The following is a 23,478-nucleotide window of genomic DNA, read 5'->3' as shown; positions in this document are numbered from 1 at the left end:
TGGGGTTTATGTGGGAAAACTGGGTTGCCCTACAGCCTTTCGTCTCAGCATATTAAACCAAAGTTGAATTTTATTATTTAAAAAAAAAGAGCAAAGTGATTTTTATCATGTGTAGTTTTCCTAATGTTTAATATTTCTTGTATTTCTGGTTTAACTCTGGTCAATCCCACCTAAACAAAATAAACAATTAAAAATATATTTTTGCTAACATTCTATTTACTTATTTTGCCACAATATTTATTAATTTGTAACACTTGCATTCAAGCATTCATACCCTGGCACATGGTCAGATATAGTAAAGGTTCTGTGCTATGCTGAAAAATCAGTATGCTATTTAATATTCCCATTTCTAACCTTCTCTTCAGATCCTTAATTTGATTTTCATCTGTCTTTGTCAGATGAATCTATATCTGAAAGAAGTAATCATATTCTTAATATTTAGGTGTGAGAATTGAAGTGGGGAATCCCCTCTGGTTGACACAGGTCCAATGTGACAGAATGATGAGGTTCGGCGCAGGGCAGAGAGTTGTGGGAACCCCTTCTGGCCGATGCAGGTCTTTTGTAAAAGAATTTACAAACCCGAAAAGTTAGACTGGCAAAAGAAGTTTATTGGCCCTGGGAAGTCAGCTTTTTGCTAGGAGGCTGACTTCCTTAGTGGCAAGGTCCTGACAGAAAAGTAAAGATTTAGCAGAGAAATCCCAACAGAGAGGTAAAGAGGGGTATAGTCCTGTAGGGAAATGTGTGAGAGAGACAAAGGGGGTTTAATGCCGAAAAGAGAATGTCTTTTCAGGGGGCAGAGAGTCCCTGGCAGACAGTTATGCCAAGGGAGGTCCCTTGGCCTGACACAACTCCTGCTTTGGCCTCTCTGCAAAGTATTGAGCCCAGTTGCCTCTTTTTATAATTGAAACTTTGGCTAGAGACGGGGCAGTTTGAGTTGAAATCAGAATAGAGAATCTTTGAATTGAATGAGTAGTCCTAGTCCTAGACTAATCTTCAACTCAATAGAGGGCATAATCCATAGTGTGTTATCAGTGGGGGGTGTACTGGTCTAACAGAATGAAACTGCTTGTCTTGATTTCCTGGGGTAGGTCTTTTGCAAAGGGAAGTGTTCAAGGAGAGTTTCAAGGAGTTTCTACCTGGTGGTGCCTCCCCCCACCAAGTTAGAGAGAGAGAAAGAGAGTTTTGGGGCTCCTCTCATCATTTTCCCCCCTCAAAGAGTCACCCCCTCAAATTCATTTGGGGTACAGGGTGAAGGTCTCTTCTTCTGTAATTGCTTCGAGCTGGCAATGCGAAAGAATTCTCGAACCCAAAAAGACTGAATAGCAGAAAAGGAAAGTTTATTGTTCACTAAGAAGGAGCTCTCTTAGCGGGCAGAACTCCTCATTAGAAGTTTGGCAAGAGATGGATTGAGAAGTCATGATTATATGGGATACATCTTGGCCTGGGGCTGGGAACTGTCTGGGCTAATCAATAAAGGACCATCAGATAAGAGAACTCCAATTGAATAAAATCATTTTGAAGGCTTTTTCCCAGTCTGGGGATTTCCTAGAGGGAATCCGGGTCACCCTAAAAGATCAAAGGAGGATGATTTGACCAAGATCTCCAATTGAATGAAGCCACTTAACTTGGAAAGGGCTTGTCTGGGAAGGTGTGCTTTCCAAGGGTTTGGGAGTATCCACACACCCCACACACCCCCAAAGGTTACATCATTTTTCCCAAAAAGATCTCAGTTTACATAATTCCATCAGAGGGTAGAGAAAGCTGAGGGAAGTGATTTCAATAAAGGTTTGAGTTAGCCCCATGAAGATGAGTTTAGAAATGAATAGCTTATCCTGGGAGAGAACATCTGTTCTCTGGAAGTTAGGTGGGGCAGCAGATAGAAAATGGAGATTGAAACAATGAATTAGTAGAGTGAAAAGGGCAAATGTAGTGATTGAATATCCTTTTGGCTCCACCCCTTTACCACAGTTATAATATGTGGTATTTCAAACTTTTCAAATAAAAATTAAAATGCTGAGATTTTGTTTCATTTTTTTTTTTTTTTTTTACTTCCCCCCCAATCCCCTTCCTGTAATTCAAAGCAGAAAATGGAGAAAAAGTTTTTAGGTATTTATTAGCCATTTAGAATAATATTTTACTTAATTTTTGTGCTTTAGTTATTTTTGATTTTCTCAATGAGCAATATAATCACATGTGTTAAACAATGATAAACAATATAAGTGGGTTTTTTTTGTTGTTTTAACCCTTTTGTTATTGACTTTAAAGTATTTATACCTTTTTAAAGATAATGTAAAATCCTAATGATGCCAGTTACAGTTGATCATTTAAATAAGTTATAAAAAATATCAGAGTAACATTTTATTGTTATATAGATGATGTTTGTCCTTTGTTCTTAAAGAAGACTATAATATTAGGAAGATGATCTTATGAGTAGTAAGTAAATTGGATTTAAGTGAACCAGGGCTTCAGAGCCATCTAGGTCCAATAGCAAGATAGAGTTCAGGAAGACTGGAAATGGCCCTTGTTAGATATGATGAGATGGGAGAATTTAGGGTAAGAGATCCCCTCTGAGAGAATGAGATTACTCAACTGGGAATTTGAGCCACTCAATGGAGGATGTTGACTATGCCCCAGGCCGAGATTTCCAATTGAATGAGATTACTTATTTTAGGAAGGATGTGGCGCCCCCCCCTCCCTCCCCCGAGTCTGGGAGAGTTTGAGACTCAGGAATTCCCCCCAAAGGAGGACGCAATTTTGGGGGCCCCCCAAAATTAAAGAGGACACAGTTTACATCATTTTGACAACATAGTAAAAACATTTATTAAGCACTTACTTTGTGTCAGGCACAGTGCTAAGTTTTGAGATACAAATAAACAAAAAATCCCCAAATAAAAACAAAACCCAGTCCCTATCCTTATAAAGTTTGTGTTCTGATGGGAGAACACAATATAGAAAGGGCACTTGACAAACTGAGATGAGGAAAGAGGGTTGGTGGGAGGTGAGGTGGTTGATGAATAAGTCTTAGAGAAGGAGAACAGATCTTGGAGAGAAGTGAGCATCTAATCTAGATACTTCATAAATGATGTTTTAGGCCAAAAAACTAGAATTAAAAGAAAAGTTTAAGCATCTTCAGGTTGAAAAGACTACTGAAAAAGATGTGGAAAAGTCTTATTTCAGATTTATACTCATTGTCAATCAGTAGACATTTATTAAGTGTCTTAATAAATAATAAGATTAATTTATTAATAAAATTAATAAATTTTAATAATACATTAATAAAAAAGACACTTAATAAATGTCTATTATGTTCCAGGCATTGTGTTAAGTGGTTGCAAAAAGAAGCAAAAGATAGTTTTTCCTCTCAAGGAGCTCACAGTCTAATGGGAAAGATAATAAATAAATATATATATATATATATACATAAATATATATATATATAAACAACCTATATTCAGGGGAAACAAGGAATTATTAATAGAGGGAAGGCATTAGATTGCCTTGGGATTCTAGAGGCCTTGGGAGGGCTTGGGAAAGGCTTCCTGTAGAAGATAGAATTTTAGTTGGAACTTGAAAGAATTCAGGGAAGCAAGTAGATATAAGGAGGGAGCACATTTCAGGCATGGATGACAGCCAGAGAAAATGCGTGAAACTGAGAGATGGAGGGTTTTGTTTTTGTCCTCTGGAATATGTACTAAAAAATGAGCAGAGTTATGATCTTAAATGTCTTCTTTTTTGATTTTCTGGTTTTCATTGAGGTGTGGTGCCCTTTTCATATCACCACTTCCCTTAGTACTCTTTCCACAACACTTTGTCTTTCAATTTCCCACCTTTCCTTTTTGATCCTGGTAGGGAAGCTGGAATATTCTTTGCTTCCTAATTTCATTTCCAGGCACTCTCATACTGTCTCTCTCATTTTCACTAAAACACTATCTCCTTCTTTGAGATTCACATAATATACATATTTCTAATCCAATTCAATTCCTGGTGACCATCTGTGGACATGCCCCTTCCTTCTTAAGTAATTTCAGTGAATGGCTCACAATCTTCTCTCTTCTCCATGTCTAGCTTACATAATAGCGAACTTTGTTATACATGCTGAAGATTCTTCAGTTTAGTAACTCTCCTCTCCTCCAGTGGCTCCTCTGTATCTTCATTTTCTCTCAAGCTTTTCCCAGCATCCTACCCCACCTTCCCAGCCAGTTGTCACAAATATTCAATTTCCCACATTTTACCCCAAAAGATGAGACTATCGATTGAGGACTCCCTTGCCTTTCCAATGCTTCACTTTGCTCACTGTCTCCTCTTTCATTCGGTCCAAAGGTAACAATTCTGCATAGACTCTTTAATTTTATTCCTTTTGATTTTTTTCAGATTTCTTCTATTGTCATCCTTCTTTCTCTTCTGTTCATCTTTTAGATGAGCAGCTCCTTCTTTGTGCTTACAAACAGGCTCATGTCTTCCCTGTCTTTTTTAAAAAACCTCTCATTTCAGTGGTGATTCCCTCCAACTTTAACCCTTACATTGACCACACTTCTTCAGAAAATTCTCTGTACTTGAAAAAATTCTTTTTTTTTTTTTTTTTTGGTTTCTCCTTTTTTCTCCTCCTTGCTTCTATCAGACTTTATTTTCTCCAAATTATCAGTGACTTACTCATTTTTAAATCTGTTACCTTTTTCTTGGTCATAGAAATGTGTATCATTTCACTGCACTATTGCTCGACTCCTCTTGAATATTTCTTCTCTGGATTTTTGGTGACATATTGTTTTATGTTCTCATCCTGCCTGCCCAAGCTCTCTCACTGCCCTTTGATAACCAGTTGTCTGCCTATGTTATGTCCAAGTCTCTGTACTGGCTCCCCCCCCCCCCCCCCCCCCCCCCCCCCCTTCATACTATACTATTGTGTGTTTATCTCATCAACTCCTTTGGGTTCAATTATCAGTAGTAATTATGCTGATGTATATGTGAATGAATAAATAAAGCATTTATTAAGCATTTGCTTTATATAAAGCCCTGAGCTAAATCCTGGGGATAAGAATTGAAAAGCCAGACAATCTCTGTTGTCTCAGAACTCTTACCCTGCTAGGGCAGATAATACATAGAGCAGTGGTTCTCAAAGTATCGTCTAGAGAATCCTGGGGATATCTGAAACCCTTTTAGAGGGTCTACAAATTTAAAAAATAGTTTTTATTTCCAATATGGTAAATGTCTAGAAATATAACCCAGATAAACAAAAACGCTTTGGAGAGATCCTCAATAATTTTTAATAGGATAAAGATACTGAAAACAAAAGTTTGAGAACCACTGACATAGAGAATGTTTTAGCTGCAAATTAGATGTTTGGGTACAGCTTTTAAGCAGAAGTATATGCCTCTTTTTTAATGTCATTTTATTTTGATAAAATCTAAAGTGTCTGATGTTGGGCTGTTTGATAGGGCCAAGACCTTGGGTGACAAGAATTTTATTTTCTGGGTCTTTAGTAGCAATGGCTGTCGTATGTGCAGGAAGGAAGAGTGTCCATGTTGCATCACCTTGGGGATGGCTTCTCAAGATGGCCAAGGATACTGGGCTGGAAGAACTGCTGTTCCTAAGGCTCTTGGTACAGGTTCCTGAACTGTCCCCATCATAGACCAAAGAGAGATGACAGTCAAGATTGGGGTGGTGGTGACTCAGACGGACTGGTACATGCTGCCTCCTGTCTCTTGCAAGAGATAGCAGTTGTTGGTGATGTCCGATCCTTCTCTGTTGGATAGAAGGAAACAGGCAAAAAGATGAGTTGGAGTTTGGCTTTAATAGGCTTGAGGGAATGATTGTATTAAAGGAAGAAGTTTTTTCTTTTTTTCTTTATTAAAGCTTTTTTATTTTTCGAAACATATGCATGAATAATTATTCAACATTAATCCTTGCAAAACCTTGTGTTCCAATTTTTAACCCCTTCATTCCCTCCCCTAAATAGCAAGTAGTCCAATATATTTAGTTAAACATGATAGAAATTATGTTAAATCCAATATATGCATACATATTTATACAATTGTCTTGTTGCACAAGAAAAATCAGAAAAAATGAGAAAATAAAATGTAAGCAAAGAATAATAAAAAGTGAGAATGCTGTGTTGTGAACCATAATCAGTTCCCACAGTCTTCTCTTTGGTTGTAGATTGCTGTCTTTATCACAAGACCATTGGACTGGTCTGAATCGTAAAGGAAAAGTTTTAAGGATGTAGGTCAGACCTAGGCAGGACTTTAGGAGCAAAGGTTCCAGTCAGAGGGGGTGAGCCTTTTTGGGGAAAGGGGGAGAGGGGCTACCTCTGCATTAGAGGAGCAAAGGAGGTGATACTGGGGGTGTCATTAAGAGTTTTGAAGTAGAAAAAGGAGAGAGGAAATAATATTTCATGGTCTGCCTCTTTAAAAATAGGAGACAAGACCCTCTGTTGAAAGGAAATGGGAAAGTGTTAGTGTAAGAAGCTTAAGGAGACAAGAAAAGATTTCTCTGTAATATAATGTAGACCAGAAAGGACCTCATAGGTTACCTGATGTAATTCCCTCATTTTACTGATGAGGATTGGAGAGATTTAAAAGACTCACCTGAAGTACAGTAGAGATTCTGAGAGTTCTTGGGGAAAGAACCAAGAGCTAGAGATTGATTGATAAGAGAAATATTTATACTAACAGAACTACTAGGAGGGAAAGAAAGTGAGAGGTTCCCTTTTGTTATAAACTTTACTTGTGTGGCTACTTGTCAGGTGTGCTATAGTGGAAATTTCTTTTGGAATGTATTCCAATTCTAAAATTCTGCGATTCTGAGAAAATGTTTCCTAATGGGATATTACTATTTGAACATGCTTTTAAAAAAGCAACTAAATTCTGAGACAAATTTTTATTAATAGACTCAATTTTAAGCTTTCTTTATTTGAATGGATTTGTTAGGATTTTTTTCTTCTAGACATTTATTCTTAAAAATTGAAAGATGTGTTAGCAGTAAAAAATATTGTCCACAGATCTGTGCTTCACATAGGTTTTTAATGCAATAGTGTAAAATTTAAAGAGTTTTTTTTATTAAATTTAAATTTTTGACAAAGTCCACAGAGACCCCACTAATATAGATTCTTGAGTAGTATAGTTTTTCTTAGCTGTAATTCATAATGTCATAATATTGCTTTTGTGCAATTTTCTCATAAGTAGTTTTTGCTCCTTTTCTTTTTCTTTTAATTGAAGGAAAAGAACTTAGAATGTTATCAGTTCTTCATAAACACTTGTTGATCAACTATATCAACTGTAATTCATTAGGTGGGACAAGTAGTGTATATCTGGCAGAAAATCTTTTATATTTTCACTATGACTAGTGTATTTGTTTTGGAAATATAAATAGGAACTATTTTATTTTTGAGGGGGCTATTTGTTTTGACTTAATTTTATTTAATTTGTTCATTCAGGATTCTGGTGATTTTTATAAACTGGCCAAGATGAATATGGTGAAGAGGATTATGGGCCGGCCTCGCCAGGAAGAGTGCAGCCCACAGGACAATGCTTTAGGACTGATGCACCTTCGGCGCCTCTTTACTGAACTCTGCCATCCTCCTCGGCATATGACTCAGAAAGAACAAGAAGAAAAACTTTATATGATGTTACCTGTGTTTAATAGGGTGAGTATAAAACACCAAAATCCAAGAACGCTAAGAGTAGAGTGGGGAGGGCCAGCACGTTCCCGGCATATAGAGGCAGAGCAGCGGGGATGCATGGAGTCCTGAGCCTGGAATCAGGAGTACTCAGTTGACTGAGTTCAGATCACACACTAGTGGTGTGATCCTGGCAATGCCATTACTCATTTGCAAAATGAGCTGGTGAAGGAAATGGCAAAGTATTTTACTGTCTTTGCCAGGAAAACCCCCAAAAGGGTCATGGGGAATCAGACACAACTGAAGAGACAGCCTAACCGAGGCAGAGAAATGGGAGGAAATGTTACACTGGAGGAACTCTGTGTGCGGATGAGAATACAGTTGGAAGACTGGAAATATTGGAAGGGGCCAGGGTAAAAAGAACTATAAACGCCAGAGAACATTATTTTTAGGGAGCAAATGGAGAGGAACTGGAGTTCACTGAGCAGAGTAGTGACTTGCTCAGACCTCCACACCTAGGCAGCCGAGTGATGGATAGATTGGAATACAGAGAGACTTGAAGAGGTGATGAGAGCTTAGACCATAGTTGCTGCTGTGAAGCAGAATTAATTGTATGCAAGAGATGTAGTTGAGGTAGAATGATTTTGCAGTGGATTAAATATGTAGAGAGAAGGAAAGTCAAGCACCAAGGATAGTACCTTGGTATATGGGTGACTCGGGGAATGTTGGTGCCCTTCAAAGTAAGAGGGAATTTCAGAAGGGAATATGATTTGGGATGAAATATGAGTTCTAATTTAGACGTGTTCCTCTAATATCATTAAGAACTTTGAATCATCTTTATCTTGGCATAATCTTTTTAAAAATTTTTTTTCTTGTTATATTAAATTTTTCCATTATATGCTTCCCCTTCCCAGAGAGCCATTCCTTATAACATATAATTTGTAAAACTGAACAAAGGAGAAAGGGGAAAGAAACAGGCAAAAATGGCCTGAAAAAATTTGATAGTATTTGCAATCGTCCACACTCTGGACCCTTCTCCCTTCTTACTTACTCTTCCTCTGACACAAAGGAATGGAACAATATGTTTTCTTTTTCTATAAAAGGAACATTTCTTCTTGAATTGCACATCTAGCCTATATTGGATTACCCGTTATCTATGGGAAGGGAGGAGAAAATTTGGAACACAGGGTTGTACAAGGGTGAATTGAAAACTATCTTTGTGTGTATTTTGAAAAATAAAAAGCTATTACTATTTTTTTTTTAAAAACTTTCTTCTTAACAATGTCCTCCTTGGGGCATAAGCCTAATAATGGAACCTTTGGGTCAAAGAGTGTGAGCATTTTAGTCACTTTATTTATATAATTCCAAATTGCTTACTAAAATGGTTGTACCGGCTCCACCATGGAAACACTGGTATGCTTGACTTCCTATAACCCTTCCAATGTTAACTATGCCTCATATTTTGTTTCTATTTTACTGGATATGAGGCCAAACTTCAAGGTTGTTTTGATTTGCATTTCTCTTATTTTGATGATTTGGACCATTTTTTTTTTTTTTAATAATTATTAAAAGTTTGCCATTCTTTTGAAAACAGTTTGTTTCTTTGACCACTTATCTATTGGGGAATGACTTTTGGTCTTACATATCTGCTAATTTGGTCTTACCTGCTAATTGTTTATGCATGCCTTATATATGTTTATAATTATATGTGTATATAATGTGTTATATGTTAATTTTTGTATATATTTACATATGAGAAATTTGATGTTTTTTTTTTCCAATTTTACCTTTTCCCTACTTAATCCTAAATGCATAATTTTGTTCATACAGAAGCTTCTTAGTTTTGTGTAGTCATTTATTTTATCTTTTATATTTGCTTCTAACCCTTGTTTGGTTAAGAATATAGTTGATCATTGCATAATTTTGCTGTACAATATTTTCTTGGTTCTGCTTGCTGCACTCAGTTTCAATTCATGTTCTCAGACTTTTCTAAAACTAGCCTGCTCATCATTTCTTATAGAATAATAGCATTCCCTTACATTCATAAAGCATAACTTATTTTTTAAAATCTTTTTTGTATATTGGAATATTTTTATTGGTTGGTTTTTAAGTTTACAATTGTAATATAATTATATTACAATACTTTCAATAAAAGGGAAGAATTAGAGAAGTAAATATTCTTTGGAGAGGTTATAACATGCAAATAGTTTGTGAAGAGCTGTCATTGGAGGAGAAGGTAGACATTCTTTTTAAGTCTTGAAGACAATACCAAGAGCTGTAGGTATACATTTCAAAGTGATAAATTTATGCTTGCTATCAGGATGAGCTTCAGAGCAATTAAAGCTGTCCAAAAGTGGAATGGGTGTGGGTCCCTCCTCTTTCTTGGAATTCAGGTAAAGGGAGTAGAAGGGGTATAAATAATTAACTTATTTACCCATTCTCCAACTGATGGGCATCCATTTAGTTTCCAGTTCCTGGCCACTACAAAAAGGATTGCATAACATTTTTGCAATTGTGGGTCCTTTTCTCTGGATCAAAAGGCATGCACAATTTTAGTCCTTTAGGTGTAGCCAGGAACATCTTCTTTCCTCCAAGGATAAGTTAATTCCCAGAAATCTTATCAACAGATCTATATTCTCAGTTGTTTTCTCCCTCTGATTGGAAGACTAGAGAGTAGAACAATAAAATTCTTCCTAAAGGCTCCCTTTATAAAAAGCTCAGAATTTCTAGGCAACTTTTCATTTCCCACTGCCTTCTGTCCTTGGTTTTTTTACTTTATGAACACTCTTTGGTAGTTTACTCCCTTTTTACAACTTCATTTGTATATTGTCTTTCTCTTATTAGATACTAAACACCTTGAGAACATAAATTATCTTTGTTTTTCTTATTTTGTATCTCCAGTGCTTATCATAGTGCTTGGCACATAGGAGGTACTTGATAAACATTTGTTGGTTCTTGACTATTTTATAAGAACTGTTGAGAAAACTGAATCTGAGTCTGGTAGAATTAATGATATAGTTATTTAAGCTCCTGATTTTCCTAATATTGAATCAGCCCTGCATTGCTGATATAAATCTTACCTGATCATAGTGTATGATCTTTGTTATATGTTGTTATAATTTTTTCGCTAGAATTTTATTTAAAATTTTTGCACTAATATCATTTAAGGAAATTAATTTGTAGTTTTCTGTTTTTTCAGATAGTTTGAATAGTATTGGGATTAATTGTCTAAATAGTTTGATAAAATTCATTTGAAATTTTCCTGGTCCTAGAGATTTTTTTCTTTAGGACTTATAGTTTGTTCAATTTCTTTTTCTAAGATGGAGTTATTTAAATATTCCTTTTCCTCTTTTATTAATCTGGGGATGTAAATATTCATCCATTTCCATTAGGCTATTAGTTTTATTGGAATATTGGATAAAATAGGTCCTAATAATTGTGTTGGTTGTATCTTCAGTGGTAGTGAATTTACCTTTTTCATTTTTGAGATTCTGTTTCTTTTATTTTATATTCTTTATTATATATTTATTATTTTATTTATATTAATTTATTATTATATTATATTTTATTTGTTCTTTGACACTCATTTTTTAGGATTTTAGTTTCCAATTGATTTTTAATGTATGCTTCCATAGCCCTTTGTTGAATGTAATTTTAAAAAATTATTTTAAAAGAGTACATTTAGGAGACAGCTAGGTGGTGCAGTGGATAGAGCAGCAGCCCTGAAGTCAGGAGGACCTGAGTTCAAATGTGTTCTCAGACACTTAATGCTGTGTGACCCTGGGCAAGTCACTTAACCCCAATTGCCTCAGCCAAAAAAAAAAAAAAAAAAAAAAAAAGGAGTACCTTTAATATTTCTGTGTTTGTGAGGTTTTTAATGTCCTAATATTTACATGGTCAGTTTTTGTGAAGGTTGTGTGAAGGTATCATGTATAGCTGAGTAAAAGCTATTCCCATTCATTTTTCTCCAGAACTTTAAAGATTTTATTCATCTCCTTAATGTCTTTCTTATTTATTTTATGGTTTGATTTACTTAACTTTGAGAGGGGAAAATTGAAGTCCCCAACTAGTATAGATAGTTTTACAATCTAGTTCTTGTAATTCATTTAACTTTTTCTTTAAGAATCTGTATACTTTGCCATTTGGTGCATATATGTTTAGTATTGAGATTTCTTCATTGTCTGTGGTATACTAGGTCTATATTTGCTTTTGCTTTGCGTGAGATCATCATTGCTACCTCTGCTTTTTAAAATTTTATTTATTTATTTTTACTTCAGCTGAAGCATAATAGATTCTGCACCCATTTTATTTTAACATAACTGGATCTCTGTTTCAAAATTGTTTCTTGTTTAAAAAAAACATATTGTTGGATTCTGGTTTCTAATGCATTTTGCTACCAACTTCCATTTTATGGTTTATTTCATCCCCTTTACATTCACAGTTACTATTACTAATTGTGTATGCCCCTCTTTGCCATTTTCTTCTCTTCATCTCTCTTTTTTATCTTGAATCTCCTCTGAAATCTGTTTTGTTTCTTACCATTGTTTTCCTTCCCCTCTTTTTTCTTATTTCCTTCCCGTTCTATTTCCTTGTTGTATGAGATAGAATTCTGTACCAATTGAATGTGTATACAGATATTTTCATCTTTGAATCAATTTAGATGAAAATGAGATTCAAGAATTGCCCATTCTCCCCCACATCCATTTTCCATTCTACCACAAATTCTCTTGCTTGTGCACCTCTTTTATGTGAAATACTTTTCCCCATTCTTCCTTTCCTTTTCCTAGAATGTCCCTCTTTCTGGACCATCCTTTTTTTTTTTTTTTTTTTTTTTTTTTGTAAATACCATCCCAACATAACTGATCCCATCTCTGTCTATGCAGAATCCTTCTAACTGCCCTAATAATGATAAGAGTTAGTTCTTTTTTTTTTTTTAAATCTCAATTAATTAATTAAATGTTTCCCCCCAGTTACATTTAAAACAATTTTTTTTTACATTTGAATTTTAGGTTCTCTCCCTTATTCCCACCCACAATTAAGAAATCACATGTGAAGTTATGCAAAACAAATCAAGTTCTGAAAGATCTCTTATCCTATGAAAATAAAAACCTCAGGAAAAATTAAGTTAAAAATATATAGAGAGAAATAGAGAATATTTTGATCTGTATTCAGGCACAATCAGTTCCTTTTCTGGATATGGATAGGATTTTTCATCATAAGTCCTTCAGAGTAGTTGTGGATGATTGTACTACTGAGAATAATAAAGTAATTTACAGGTAGTCATCCCAGAACATTGCTATTACTTTGTATATAGTACATTTCACTTTGTTCATAGACGACTTTCCAGGTTTTCTCCTCCCCTTCCTCCTTCCCCCCTTGGCCACCCTGCCCAGCATCCTGTTTATCATTTTCCAGAGAACAATAATATTCCATCAGAGAAATTTGCTTTGCAAATGTTTTTGCAATTACTATTGCTAATTGTATTTCCTTCATTTATTCTCTCTCCTTTTACCCTGTCCTTCTTCAAAAGTGTTTTGCTATTGACCACTTCCTCCCCCAATATGCCCTCTCTTTTATCACCCTCCCATACTTCCCATGTCCCATATCCTTTCCTACAAGGTAAGATAAATGTCTATACCTCCACTGAGTATGTATATTATTTCCTATTTGAGCCAGTCACAGTAGAGTTCTTTGAAGTCAAATGTACATATTCCCATATATAGTAAAGTGATGAACAGTTTAAATTTTATTGAGTCCCATGATTTCTCTTTCATATTTACCTTTTTATGCTTCTCTTGAAGCATAAAAGTCAAATTTTCTATTCAGTTCTGGTCTTTTTATCAGCAATGCTTGAAAGTCTTCTACTTCATTAAAAATCTATTTTTTCTCTTGAAAGATTATACCCAGTTTTGCTGAGTAACTTATTCTGGGTTGTCATCCTAGATAAAATATTCCAAACAAGTGGCAGGTAGGTGGTGCAGTGGATAGTGCACCAGCCCTGAAATCAGGACCTAAGTTCAAATTTGCTCTCACAATTAACACTTCCTAGCTGTGTGACCCTAGACAAGTCACATAACCTCAATTGCCTCCGGAAAATACATACATACATACATTCCAAACACTCTGCTTCGCTTCCTTAATATGGTAGCTAATAAATCTTGTGTGATCCTGACTCCATGATCTTTGAATGGTTTCTTTCTGGCTGTTGAAGTATCTTCCCTTTGAACTAGGAGCTCTGGAATCTGGCTATAATATTCCTTGGAGTTAAAGCTTTTGTTTTGACACTGTCTCCTTCTGAGTTTGGTAAGAGGTGTTGTTACTATGCTCCTGTTCTACCCTTTGGGACTTACTTTGAAGCTCCTGATTCTTGGGACCAGAATTGATAGTTGCTTTTCAGGATCCCCAATTCCTTTTGACTGAAAGCAGTATTACTTCCCAAAGACTCTGCTCCCTTGGGACTGAAAGTGCTGTTTTCTGCCTTAAATTGTGACTTAAAAGTGTGTTTTAAGTCACAATTAAGTCACAAAGTTTGGGGAGTTTCCAAACAGATTCTGGTCCTTTATCCATTGCTTGGAAACTGGAGTGCCCTGTAATTTCTTTCTGATCTGTTGCTGAGCTCCTAAAGCTGCTGTTGCTTCTGTTACCACCCTCTTGTCCTACCACTGGTGTGGCATCTATGGGGGCTCCAGCTCAGCTTCCACCCCATATATTCCACACCTCTTCTTTCAACTTCCTAAGTTGTTTTGGACTAGAAGAATGTTTCACTCTGATTTCTTTTTTTGACTTTGTCACTCCAGAATTCAATTCGAGGCATCATTTTAAGGTTATTTGTGGAGGAATGTGGGGTGAACTTGGCTCAGTGCTTCCTCTATTCTCCATCTTGGCTCTGTCCCTGGGATATTAATTTCTTTAAAGTATTACTGTGGTAAAACTTATGTTATCTGTCAGTGTGAAAGAACAAGTTGTTCAGGACGATTGAATTTTCTCAATGTTCAGTGAGATGCTTAAATAACTAGAGCTTTGTTTTAACCATTTTGAATAGAAATCCTTCTAAAATTTATTTTATAACTGCTCACATTTTTAAGCAGAAGTAATCAAATGAGCATAAGTAACTATTCCTTGATGATTCAGGATCAATTTGAGTAATAATTATCATACTTGGCCATAATACAGTAATACTTTGAAGTTTTATGAGACTTCCAGACAATTTTTTCTAATTTTAAATGGTCTCAGACATGTGATCTTTCTTTTTATATAAATGTGTTAGGGAATGTGCATATAAATAATATGAGTTGCTTTCCAATTTGGGGTTTCTAGTTCTGACCTATGGTAGAATTTTGTGTTTCCTATTTTGATTCCAAAGAGGTCCATTTTATGTACTTCTTGTTCCTGGTTTGCTATATAGAGATATAAGATTAACTGAATTACGAATTAGATAGGGAAAAGTTCTGAATTAATTAGATTATTATAAGATAATGTTTTGTTTTGGGGCAGGTAGGTAGTGCATTGGTTAGAGCACCACCCCTGAAGTCAGGAGGACCTGAGTCAAATCTGGTCTCAGATACTTAACATTTCCTAACCGTGTGACTGTGTGACCCTGAGCAAGTCATTACCCCCAGTTGCCTCAGCCAAAAAAAAAAAAAAAAAAAAAAAATGTTTTGTTTTAATAAGTATATATCCATTAGAAGGGAACTGAAAGAAATCAACCATGCTAACTAGGTACACGATAGATTTATCTTATTTAACTGCTACCATGTCCTTACTTTAACAAGGCATTCCTTTTTTATGTGGTGTAGTTCTCTTTTTAAAATAGAGATGTTTATTATTATCTTTTGCTTCTGCATAGCCTGCATTTCCCTTTTAAACTCCTTTCAGGATGCCATCCCTGGTTACAAAGAAAGAAATGAGGAAGAAGAGGAAAAAAAGGCTTGTAAAAACCATTCAGCAGATTGAACAAATCTGATGAAACATTCTGCACACTTGAACCTCCTCCGCTCTGCACTTCTCTATTGGAGTTAGTGGTGGGGGAAGGTGTCTTCTCATATTTCTATTTTGGAACCAAGCTTGATATTTATAAATTTGCAGTTTCTTAGAAAAAAGATGTGGAAAAAGGGGGAAAATATAAACAAATTAGGTTAGTACAGGAGAACAGGAGGGAGCATTTCAAATGAGGGGATAATAAAGGGATAAAAAATAATGAGATAACTAAACTGAAGAAAAATCAATGAGTTAATTAAAATTCCGAAACTAGGGAGAAGATTGATATCAGAGAAAGGAAAGGAAGAGTGAGGGGAAGAAGAACGCTGTAGGAATAAGGTTACATCAAAGTAGATTAGACAAAAATCATCAGAAGGAAAAAGTATTGACTTAAAAAAGGAAGTGAACAGCAGCAAAAATCTTAATTAAAAAAAAAACTAGACAAATACAGAAAATGCAAACCCAAATCTCATAATTTTAAATGTGCCCAGATTAAACATAGTTCCTTAAAACCAAAAAGGACAATAAATTGGATGAGAATAAAAATTTAATTTCAAAACTAAAAGGATCCAAATGGGAGGCTGGGATAAAATTGATCAACTGAATCCATTAAAACAAGAGTATAATCATGCTGTCACACAAAAGAAAAAAAAATCCACAAGGCAATAATAAGAGCTACCATTTATAGGGCTTTTAAGGTTTTCAAACTACTTGACAACTATTATTCTTCATTTGATCCTTGCAAAAACTCTGGGAGATAGGTGATATTATTATTCCCATTTTACATTTAGGAAACTGAGATAGACAGGTTAAATTACCTGCTCAGGCTCATACAGCCAGTACATCTGAGTAAAATTTGAACTCGGGCCTTCCTGATTCCAGGTCCAACCACTATCAACTAATTGATTCCCAGTCTTGTTCCCTAAAGATATGCCTTTCTGAATTTGCAAACTTTTTGATATTATCACTTACTCTTCTTTTCTCCAGATTTCCCTTCTTCTTGCCAAGGTTAACCCTTCAACAGGTGCACTTGATCCCATGTATTGAATAATCTTTAGCTTCTTATTAGCTTGTTCTTTCCCTTTTGCTATCAATATGCTCAAGTCTCACACACATCATTTAAAAAAAAAAATTCATTGGATCCTACCATCTCTTCAGGTTATCATCCTATATATCTTCATGGATGTAAACCCTGCCATGAAGCCTGCTTTCTTCTCATCAGCTTCTGTGAATTTAACTATCATCTCTATCTGTATAACTCCCAAATGTATATATTTAGTCCAAATTTCTCTCCTGAATTTGTCTACTGTCCATCAGTTACTTTATTGGACATTTAAAATTGGATGGTCTAGAGATTGCTTACACCCAAAATCCCCAAATAGATTTCATTCTCTTCCTTCTCCACCCCACTGAGCCCAGCCATCTCCCAAACTTTCCAATTATTATTTAGAGTGCCAAGATCTTAAGTGTTCCAAGTATATAACATTATTTTCTATTCCTCATTCTCTTTCATCTCACGTATTCAGTCAATTGCTAGACTTTGTCATTTACATCTGTATGACATTCTAGTAATTCCATCTTTCCTAGTTACCACCCGAATTCAGTCTTTACCATCTATCATCTTAGATTATTGCAAGAGCCTTTTAATCAATCTTGGTGCTGCAAGTCTTTACTTCCTCAAGTTCATTCTCCATACTGTTGTCAAACTGATTTTTTCTTTAAGCACAGATCTTACCATAAACACAGTAGCTCCCTATTGCCTCTTGAATGTAAACTCTTATTTTCCCATATTCCCAACCTTTTTCTTCCTCATCAAACATTATTCCCTCTTGTACTTTGTGGTTTACTCAAAGGGATTTTCTTTTTGTTCTTCACATACCCGTTCCAAAATTCTATCTTTGTATCTTAGTACTGTCTGTCATTCATGGGATACTGATACATTTCCTCCTTGTTGCTCTTATTCAGTGTTTCACTCTTCTGTCCCACTCTTTCTTACTCTATTAGGAATTTTTTTGGGCAAAGATTGGAGTAGTTTGCCATTTCCTTTTCCAGCTCATGACTTGCCCAACATTTCAAAAAAAGACAAGCTTATGATACTGGGTGATTGTAATGCTAGAAGAAGCTCAGACTACCAGACATGCAGAAATCCTTGGGAAGAATGGTTTTGGAGATAGCAATGGACTTGTGAGTCTCATGGTCTTTTCCATCACAAATACAGTCTTTAGTTTACCTAAATACAGTAAAACTTCATGGATGCATCCTTGCAGTAAACATTCATGTGTAGTAGACTATGTGATTGTAAGGAGAAGAGATTCACTGGATGTAAGAACAACAAAGGTAATTTTTGATATAAAATGCTGAACTCATCATGGACTTGGCCTCTCCAAACTAAATATTTACATTCAACAAAAGCAGTGACCTTAAGACAAAAACAAACAAACAAACAAGCAAAAAACGCAAAACCAACCAAACAAACAAAAAACCAGAAGAATTAATGTTAACAATTTAGAGTACTTCTCTGAGTAGGAACAGTTTGTTGCTAACTTGGAGGGAAAATTGAGCCAACACACATTTGGCAACAGGGGAGAGGAAAAAGAATGTGCAGCTTTCAGAGATTTGGTGTACAGCACTGCATTTGCTCATCTGGGTCAGAACACTCGCAAACATCAAGTCTGGTTTGACGGAAATGATGGGGAAATTCAAAAAATACTAAATGGAAAATGAAGACTCCACTGGATATATCAGTAGGATTGTTCATGCATCTCTAAGAAGGCAACATTTAATTCTATCAAAAGTGAAGTACAAATAAAGCTTTAGAGAGATGCAGGATTCAAGGCAGATGAAATTTATGCTGATAGAAGCAAACCAAAATTTTTATGATGCCCTGAAAGTTATTTATGGGCCAAAGACTGATACATTTTCTGCCACTCAGTGCTTTTGGAGCCACACTGATTAGTGATAAGGATATGATTTTATAAAGATGGGCCGAACACTTCTATAGTATTTTCAATGGACTATAATAAACGCTGAAGACACATACCATTTACCTCTGGTTGAAATCAGTCCCATTCTAGCTGAAGTTCCAATTGAAGAATTTTTGAATGCCTTTAGACTCTTTTTTACGTGGCAAAACTAATGCTGAGATTTGTAAGGTGTGTAAGTGTGTGTGTCCAGTGCTCATATAAAAGCTGAATAAATTTTTCCAGGCTGTGTGTCAAGAGAAGGTTATTCCCCAGAAGTTGAAGGATGCCTCTGTTATCTACCTCTATAAAGGTAAATGGAATAGAATGTCCTCTGACAATTACAGGGTAGTCTCTCTCTCTCTCTCTTAGTCATTGCAGTCAAGATTGTTGCCAGAGCACTCCTTCATAGATCATCTACCTGAGTCAGTATGGATTCAGGAGTCTGAGGAACAGTGAATATGGTATTTGCTGCCCAACAACTCCAGGAGAAATTCCAGAAGCAGAAGCAGAACAGAGATCTGTGCACAACATATATAGATCCAAGGCCTTTGCTGCTGTCAGTTGTAAGAACTTGTGGGAAATTATGTCAAAATTTGGTTGCCCACAAAAGTTCATCAATATTGTATAGCAATTTCATGATGGCGTGCTTACCCATGTACTGGATAATGGATTGTACTTTCATGCTTTCCTTGTCACCAGTGGAGTGAAACAAAACTGTGGGCTTGTTCCCATGCTTTTTAGCATGATGTTTTCAATCATGTTATTAAATGCCTTCATTGAGGATGAATACAGCATCAAGGTCAGCTACCACAGTTCTGGTAGATTCTTCAACTTCAAAAGGCTACAAGTCAGAACTAAAATGGAATAAATATTGGTGCATGATTTTTTGTTTGCAGATGATTGTGCACTCAAAATAGCCTCTGAAGCCGAGATTCAATAAAGCATGGATCAATTCTGTGCTGCTAATTGTGGCTTAACAATTTTTTTTTTTAATTTTTAAAATGTATTTTATTTAAAAAAAAAAAAGATAAGGAAAAAAAGAGACCCAGAGGGATATGAAACAAAGAGAACATTGTCATGTGCCTAGCAGAACAGCAGAAAGAATTCAAAATATATAACAATAAATTACCAGCTCAAGAAAGAGAGTGTGTGTGTGTGTGTGTGTAGAAAAAATTATATTCATGAGTGTCCATTTCCATCTTCATTATAAATTGTTCTTTTCTTCTCTGCTGCACACCTGTTTTGCTGTATTATTTTTTCACCCTTTTGTCTCTTCCACCATCTCCGAGCAGGCTATAGTTAAGAAAGGATATATTTATGTATACATAATGTAGATATATACATTTACAAACACATACACAATTCTCCTTCCCTACACACACATTTTTCCTATATCTGCTGACTCTTTGCTTTAATTCTACTCCTAACTTGCTTTACTTTTACTTAATGTCCCCTCATCCATGGATCCCTCCTGGTCATCTTTTCTTACCCTTTGCTTCCCCATTTGTTCAGCCTTTCCCCTTTATTTCTTTATAGACTTTGGAAGGTGCTATATTATACCTTTTATTGTATATATGTAGTGTTGCCTATTTAACCCATTCCTATTTGAGTAAGTTTTCAGAACTGCTAGTTCTCCACCCCCTCTAATACCTCTCTCTATTTTTCCTTTGCACCTCATTGTATAACATAATTACTATTTTTACCTTAACTCTGTCCCAGTCTTTCTTTTGAACTACCCTATTGTTGATGTCAATCTTAAACATATCTTATACATATCCCATGTAAAAAAAAAAAAAAACATAAAAAATTTGTCCATGTTGTATTCCTTGAAATTGATCTTTGGTATTGCTCTTACATGTTAAATTTTCAATTAAGTTTAGGTTTTGTTGATAGAAAGTCTTGAAAATCTGTAAGTTTATTTAATGTCCATTTTTTTCTCATTTAATATTATAGATAATATTGCTGGATGTGGTATTTTTGGCCTCAGACCTAGTTCTTTTGATTTTCAGTAGATGTGATTCCAGGACCTTCAGATTTTTATTATAGCTACTGATAAGTCCTGAACAATTCTAATTATAGCTCTGAGGTTTTTGAATTTTTTTTTTCCTTGTTTCTTGCAAAATTTTCTCTTGGATCTGGGGTTTTTTGAAATTTAGCAATAATATTCTTATATGTTTTTCACAAAGGATCTCCTTGAAGTGGTGATCAGTGTATTTTTTCTATTTCTACTATCTCCTCATGTTCTGTTACTCCAGGACAATTTTCTTAGATTCTTTCTTGCATTTTTGTGTCAAGGTCCTTTTTTTTGCTCACAACTTTCAGGCAGACCAATTATTCTTACATTTTTTCTTCTTGATCTGTTCTCCAAATCTGTTGTTTTTCTTATAAGATTTTCATATTCTGTCCAATTTTTTCATTCTTTATAATCTATTTTGTTACTTTTTGGTGTCTCCTAGCTTCACTGGCTTCCCCTTGCTCACTTCTAATTTTCAAAGAATTATTTTCATCTTTGAGACTTTGTATCTTTTCTAGTTGGTTAATTCCCCCCTCGCCCCCATTATCTTGTTTTCCTTTTATTTTATTTTTAGTTTTTTCTCATTCTCTCATTTGATTTTTAAATTCTTTTTTGAATTCTTCTATAAATTCTCTCTGGGCAGGGAGCCATTTCATATTACTCTTTGAGGTAGAAGCTTTGAGGTAGAAGCATCCTCTGAAGATGAACTCCAATCTTCCCTATTCCCATGGAATGTTTCTATGGTGGGGTTCTTCTTTGACAGTTAATATATATTTTTTTTTAATAAAAGGTATTAGTGTAAGCATTTGTAATCCTGGAGTGGAGGACATGGTGTCTTTGCCTTCACTTCAGCTCTTCCCTTTGACCAGGAACCCCAAACCAAGAGCTTCACCCTCCTGCCAAGAGCCCGCAGCCAGCTGTGCCCCTGCCCCCCTGCTTCTGCACTCACTGGGTGCTGGTTCCTTCTTGGCTGGGGCAGAGTCTCAGCAGCACAGTTGGGCCTGGCATTCCCAATCAGCCGAGGCGCCCTCAGACTTCCTGGACTCAGGCCTCCATATGGTTCCTGCTGAGGCTCCAGCCACATCCAGCTCACCCTAGAGGTCCTCACTTGATATTTCTGTGGAGATAACCTGGAAGTGTTTGTACTTCACATGGATTAATCCCATCCTGGTCTTTCTTTGGATTTTTTTCTATTCTTTCTTCAGATCTTCTCAGGTTGTTTCAGGAAGAGCCCTATTCTACCCCAAGCCTCCTTCATTTTTCACCAGTCTGTCTTCACCCTGAGGCACAAATTTGTTCTGTTTGTGGGGGAAATCTGGAGAGCTTGAAATTTACCAACTTACTCCGCCATTTTCCCAGAATCCTCCCTTACTCTGGCCTGACAATTAACAAGAAAACACAAACCCTTATCAGCCAGTACCATGCCATCCACATGTGTAACCATTGGTTACAGCACATGGAGAAGTTTTGAATGATGTGAATAAGTTCACTTCCCTTGGCTATATTCTTTCCAGGGATTTCCACATTGATAATGAAGTTGACATGTATTGACAGACTTAAGTCAGTGTTTAGCAAGCATCAAAGGAAAGTAGAGGAGAGAAGAGGTTAGGTTGACCACCAAACCGAAGGCTTCCAGTCACTCTGTTGAATTCATTGCTGTATGTCTATGACAATATGCCAGTGCCATGCAGGAAACTGGATCTCTTCTAATTTAATTATCTTAAGAAGATTCTAAAGATCACCTGGCAGGATAAGATGCCAGTAGGTCCTTTCTTGAGCTAAACTGCGAAGCATTCCAACTCCACTGCAGAGAGTGTAACTGTTAGGGTGGCCACATTGTTTGAATGCCAGATGTATTCTTTTTTTTTTTTTTTTTAAATTAAATAACTTTTTATTGACAGAACCCATGCCAGGGTAATTTTTTACAACATTATCCCTTGCACTCACTTCTGTTCCGGTTTTTCCCCTCCCTCCCTCCACCCTCTCCCCAAGATGGCAAGCAGTCCTATATATGTTAAATTGATTACAGTAGATCTTGGATACAATATATGTGTGCAGAACCAAACAGTTTTCTTGTTGCTCAGGCAGAATTGGATTTAGAAGGTACAAATAACCTGGGAAGAAGAACAAAAATGCAAGCAGTTTACATTCATTTCCTAGTGTTCTTTCTTTGGTGTAGCTGCTTCTGTCCATCCTTGATCAATTGAAACTAAGTTAGATCTTGTCTTTGTTGAAGAAATCCACTTCCATCAGGATGCCTCATACAGTATCGTTGTTGAGGTATATAATGATTTCCTGGTTCTGCTCATTTCACTTAGTATCAGTTCATGTAAGTCTCGCCAATCCTCTCTGTATTCGTCCTGCTGGTCATTTCTTACAGAACAATAATATTCCATAACATTCATATACCACAATTTACTCAACCATTCTCCAATTGATGGGCATCCATTCATTTTCCAGCTTCTGCCAGATGTATTCTTGCCAAAAAGACTATTTTATGAAGAATTCACACAGAGCTAGTGCTCACAAAGTGGTCAGAAAATGCAATACGAGGACACTCTCAAGGTCTTTCTTAAGAATTTTAGAATTGATTTTATGACAAGGAAGACACTGGTACAGGACTACCCAGCATGGCATATGCTTATCAGAGAAGCTGCTGTGCTTTATAGCAATTAGTTTGATTAGTTCAGAAGAAACATGCAAAGTAAGAGAATCCACCCCAGATATTCATAGGGACTATTTGTGTCCAAACTCTGACAGAGCATTCTGAGCTCATGTTGGTTGATCTGGTCTGCCACATTCAGACCCACTAACTTGACTAACATAGTGATGTCATTTTGGTCTTCAAGAAAAGGATAATAAACAGTGGCAATATTAAAGACATTAGAGATGTCACAAAGGTAAAGTTGATA

At 35.9% G+C, this 23,478-nt stretch overlaps 1 protein-coding gene across 7 annotated transcripts in view; it reads left to right on the top strand.

Annotated features, from left to right (window-relative positions):
* WDFY3 (WD repeat and FYVE domain containing 3) overlaps window positions 1-23,478 on the top strand; it is a 310,689-nt gene that overhangs the window by 45,272 nt on the left and 241,939 nt on the right. For 6 of the 7 annotated variants that reach the window (XM_031942903.1, XM_031942898.1, XM_031942901.1 and 3 more), the window contains exon 2: window positions 7,430-7,639. In XM_031942903.1, coding sequence (XP_031798763.1) covers window positions 7,460-7,639 — 180 coding nt within the window. In that variant the 5' untranslated portion in view covers window positions 7,430-7,459. Of the gene's footprint in view, window positions 1-7,429; window positions 7,640-23,478 lie in introns of those variants that run through there. The other variant, XM_031942902.1, reaches the window with a different exon arrangement.

Source organism: Sarcophilus harrisii, chromosome 6, assembly GCF_902635505.1.
Source record: "Sarcophilus harrisii chromosome 6, mSarHar1.11, whole genome shotgun sequence".
In the NCBI taxonomy this organism is placed as follows: domain Eukaryota; kingdom Metazoa; phylum Chordata; class Mammalia; order Dasyuromorphia; family Dasyuridae; genus Sarcophilus; species Sarcophilus harrisii.
This window is presented reverse-complemented; position numbering and strand designations above follow the sequence as displayed.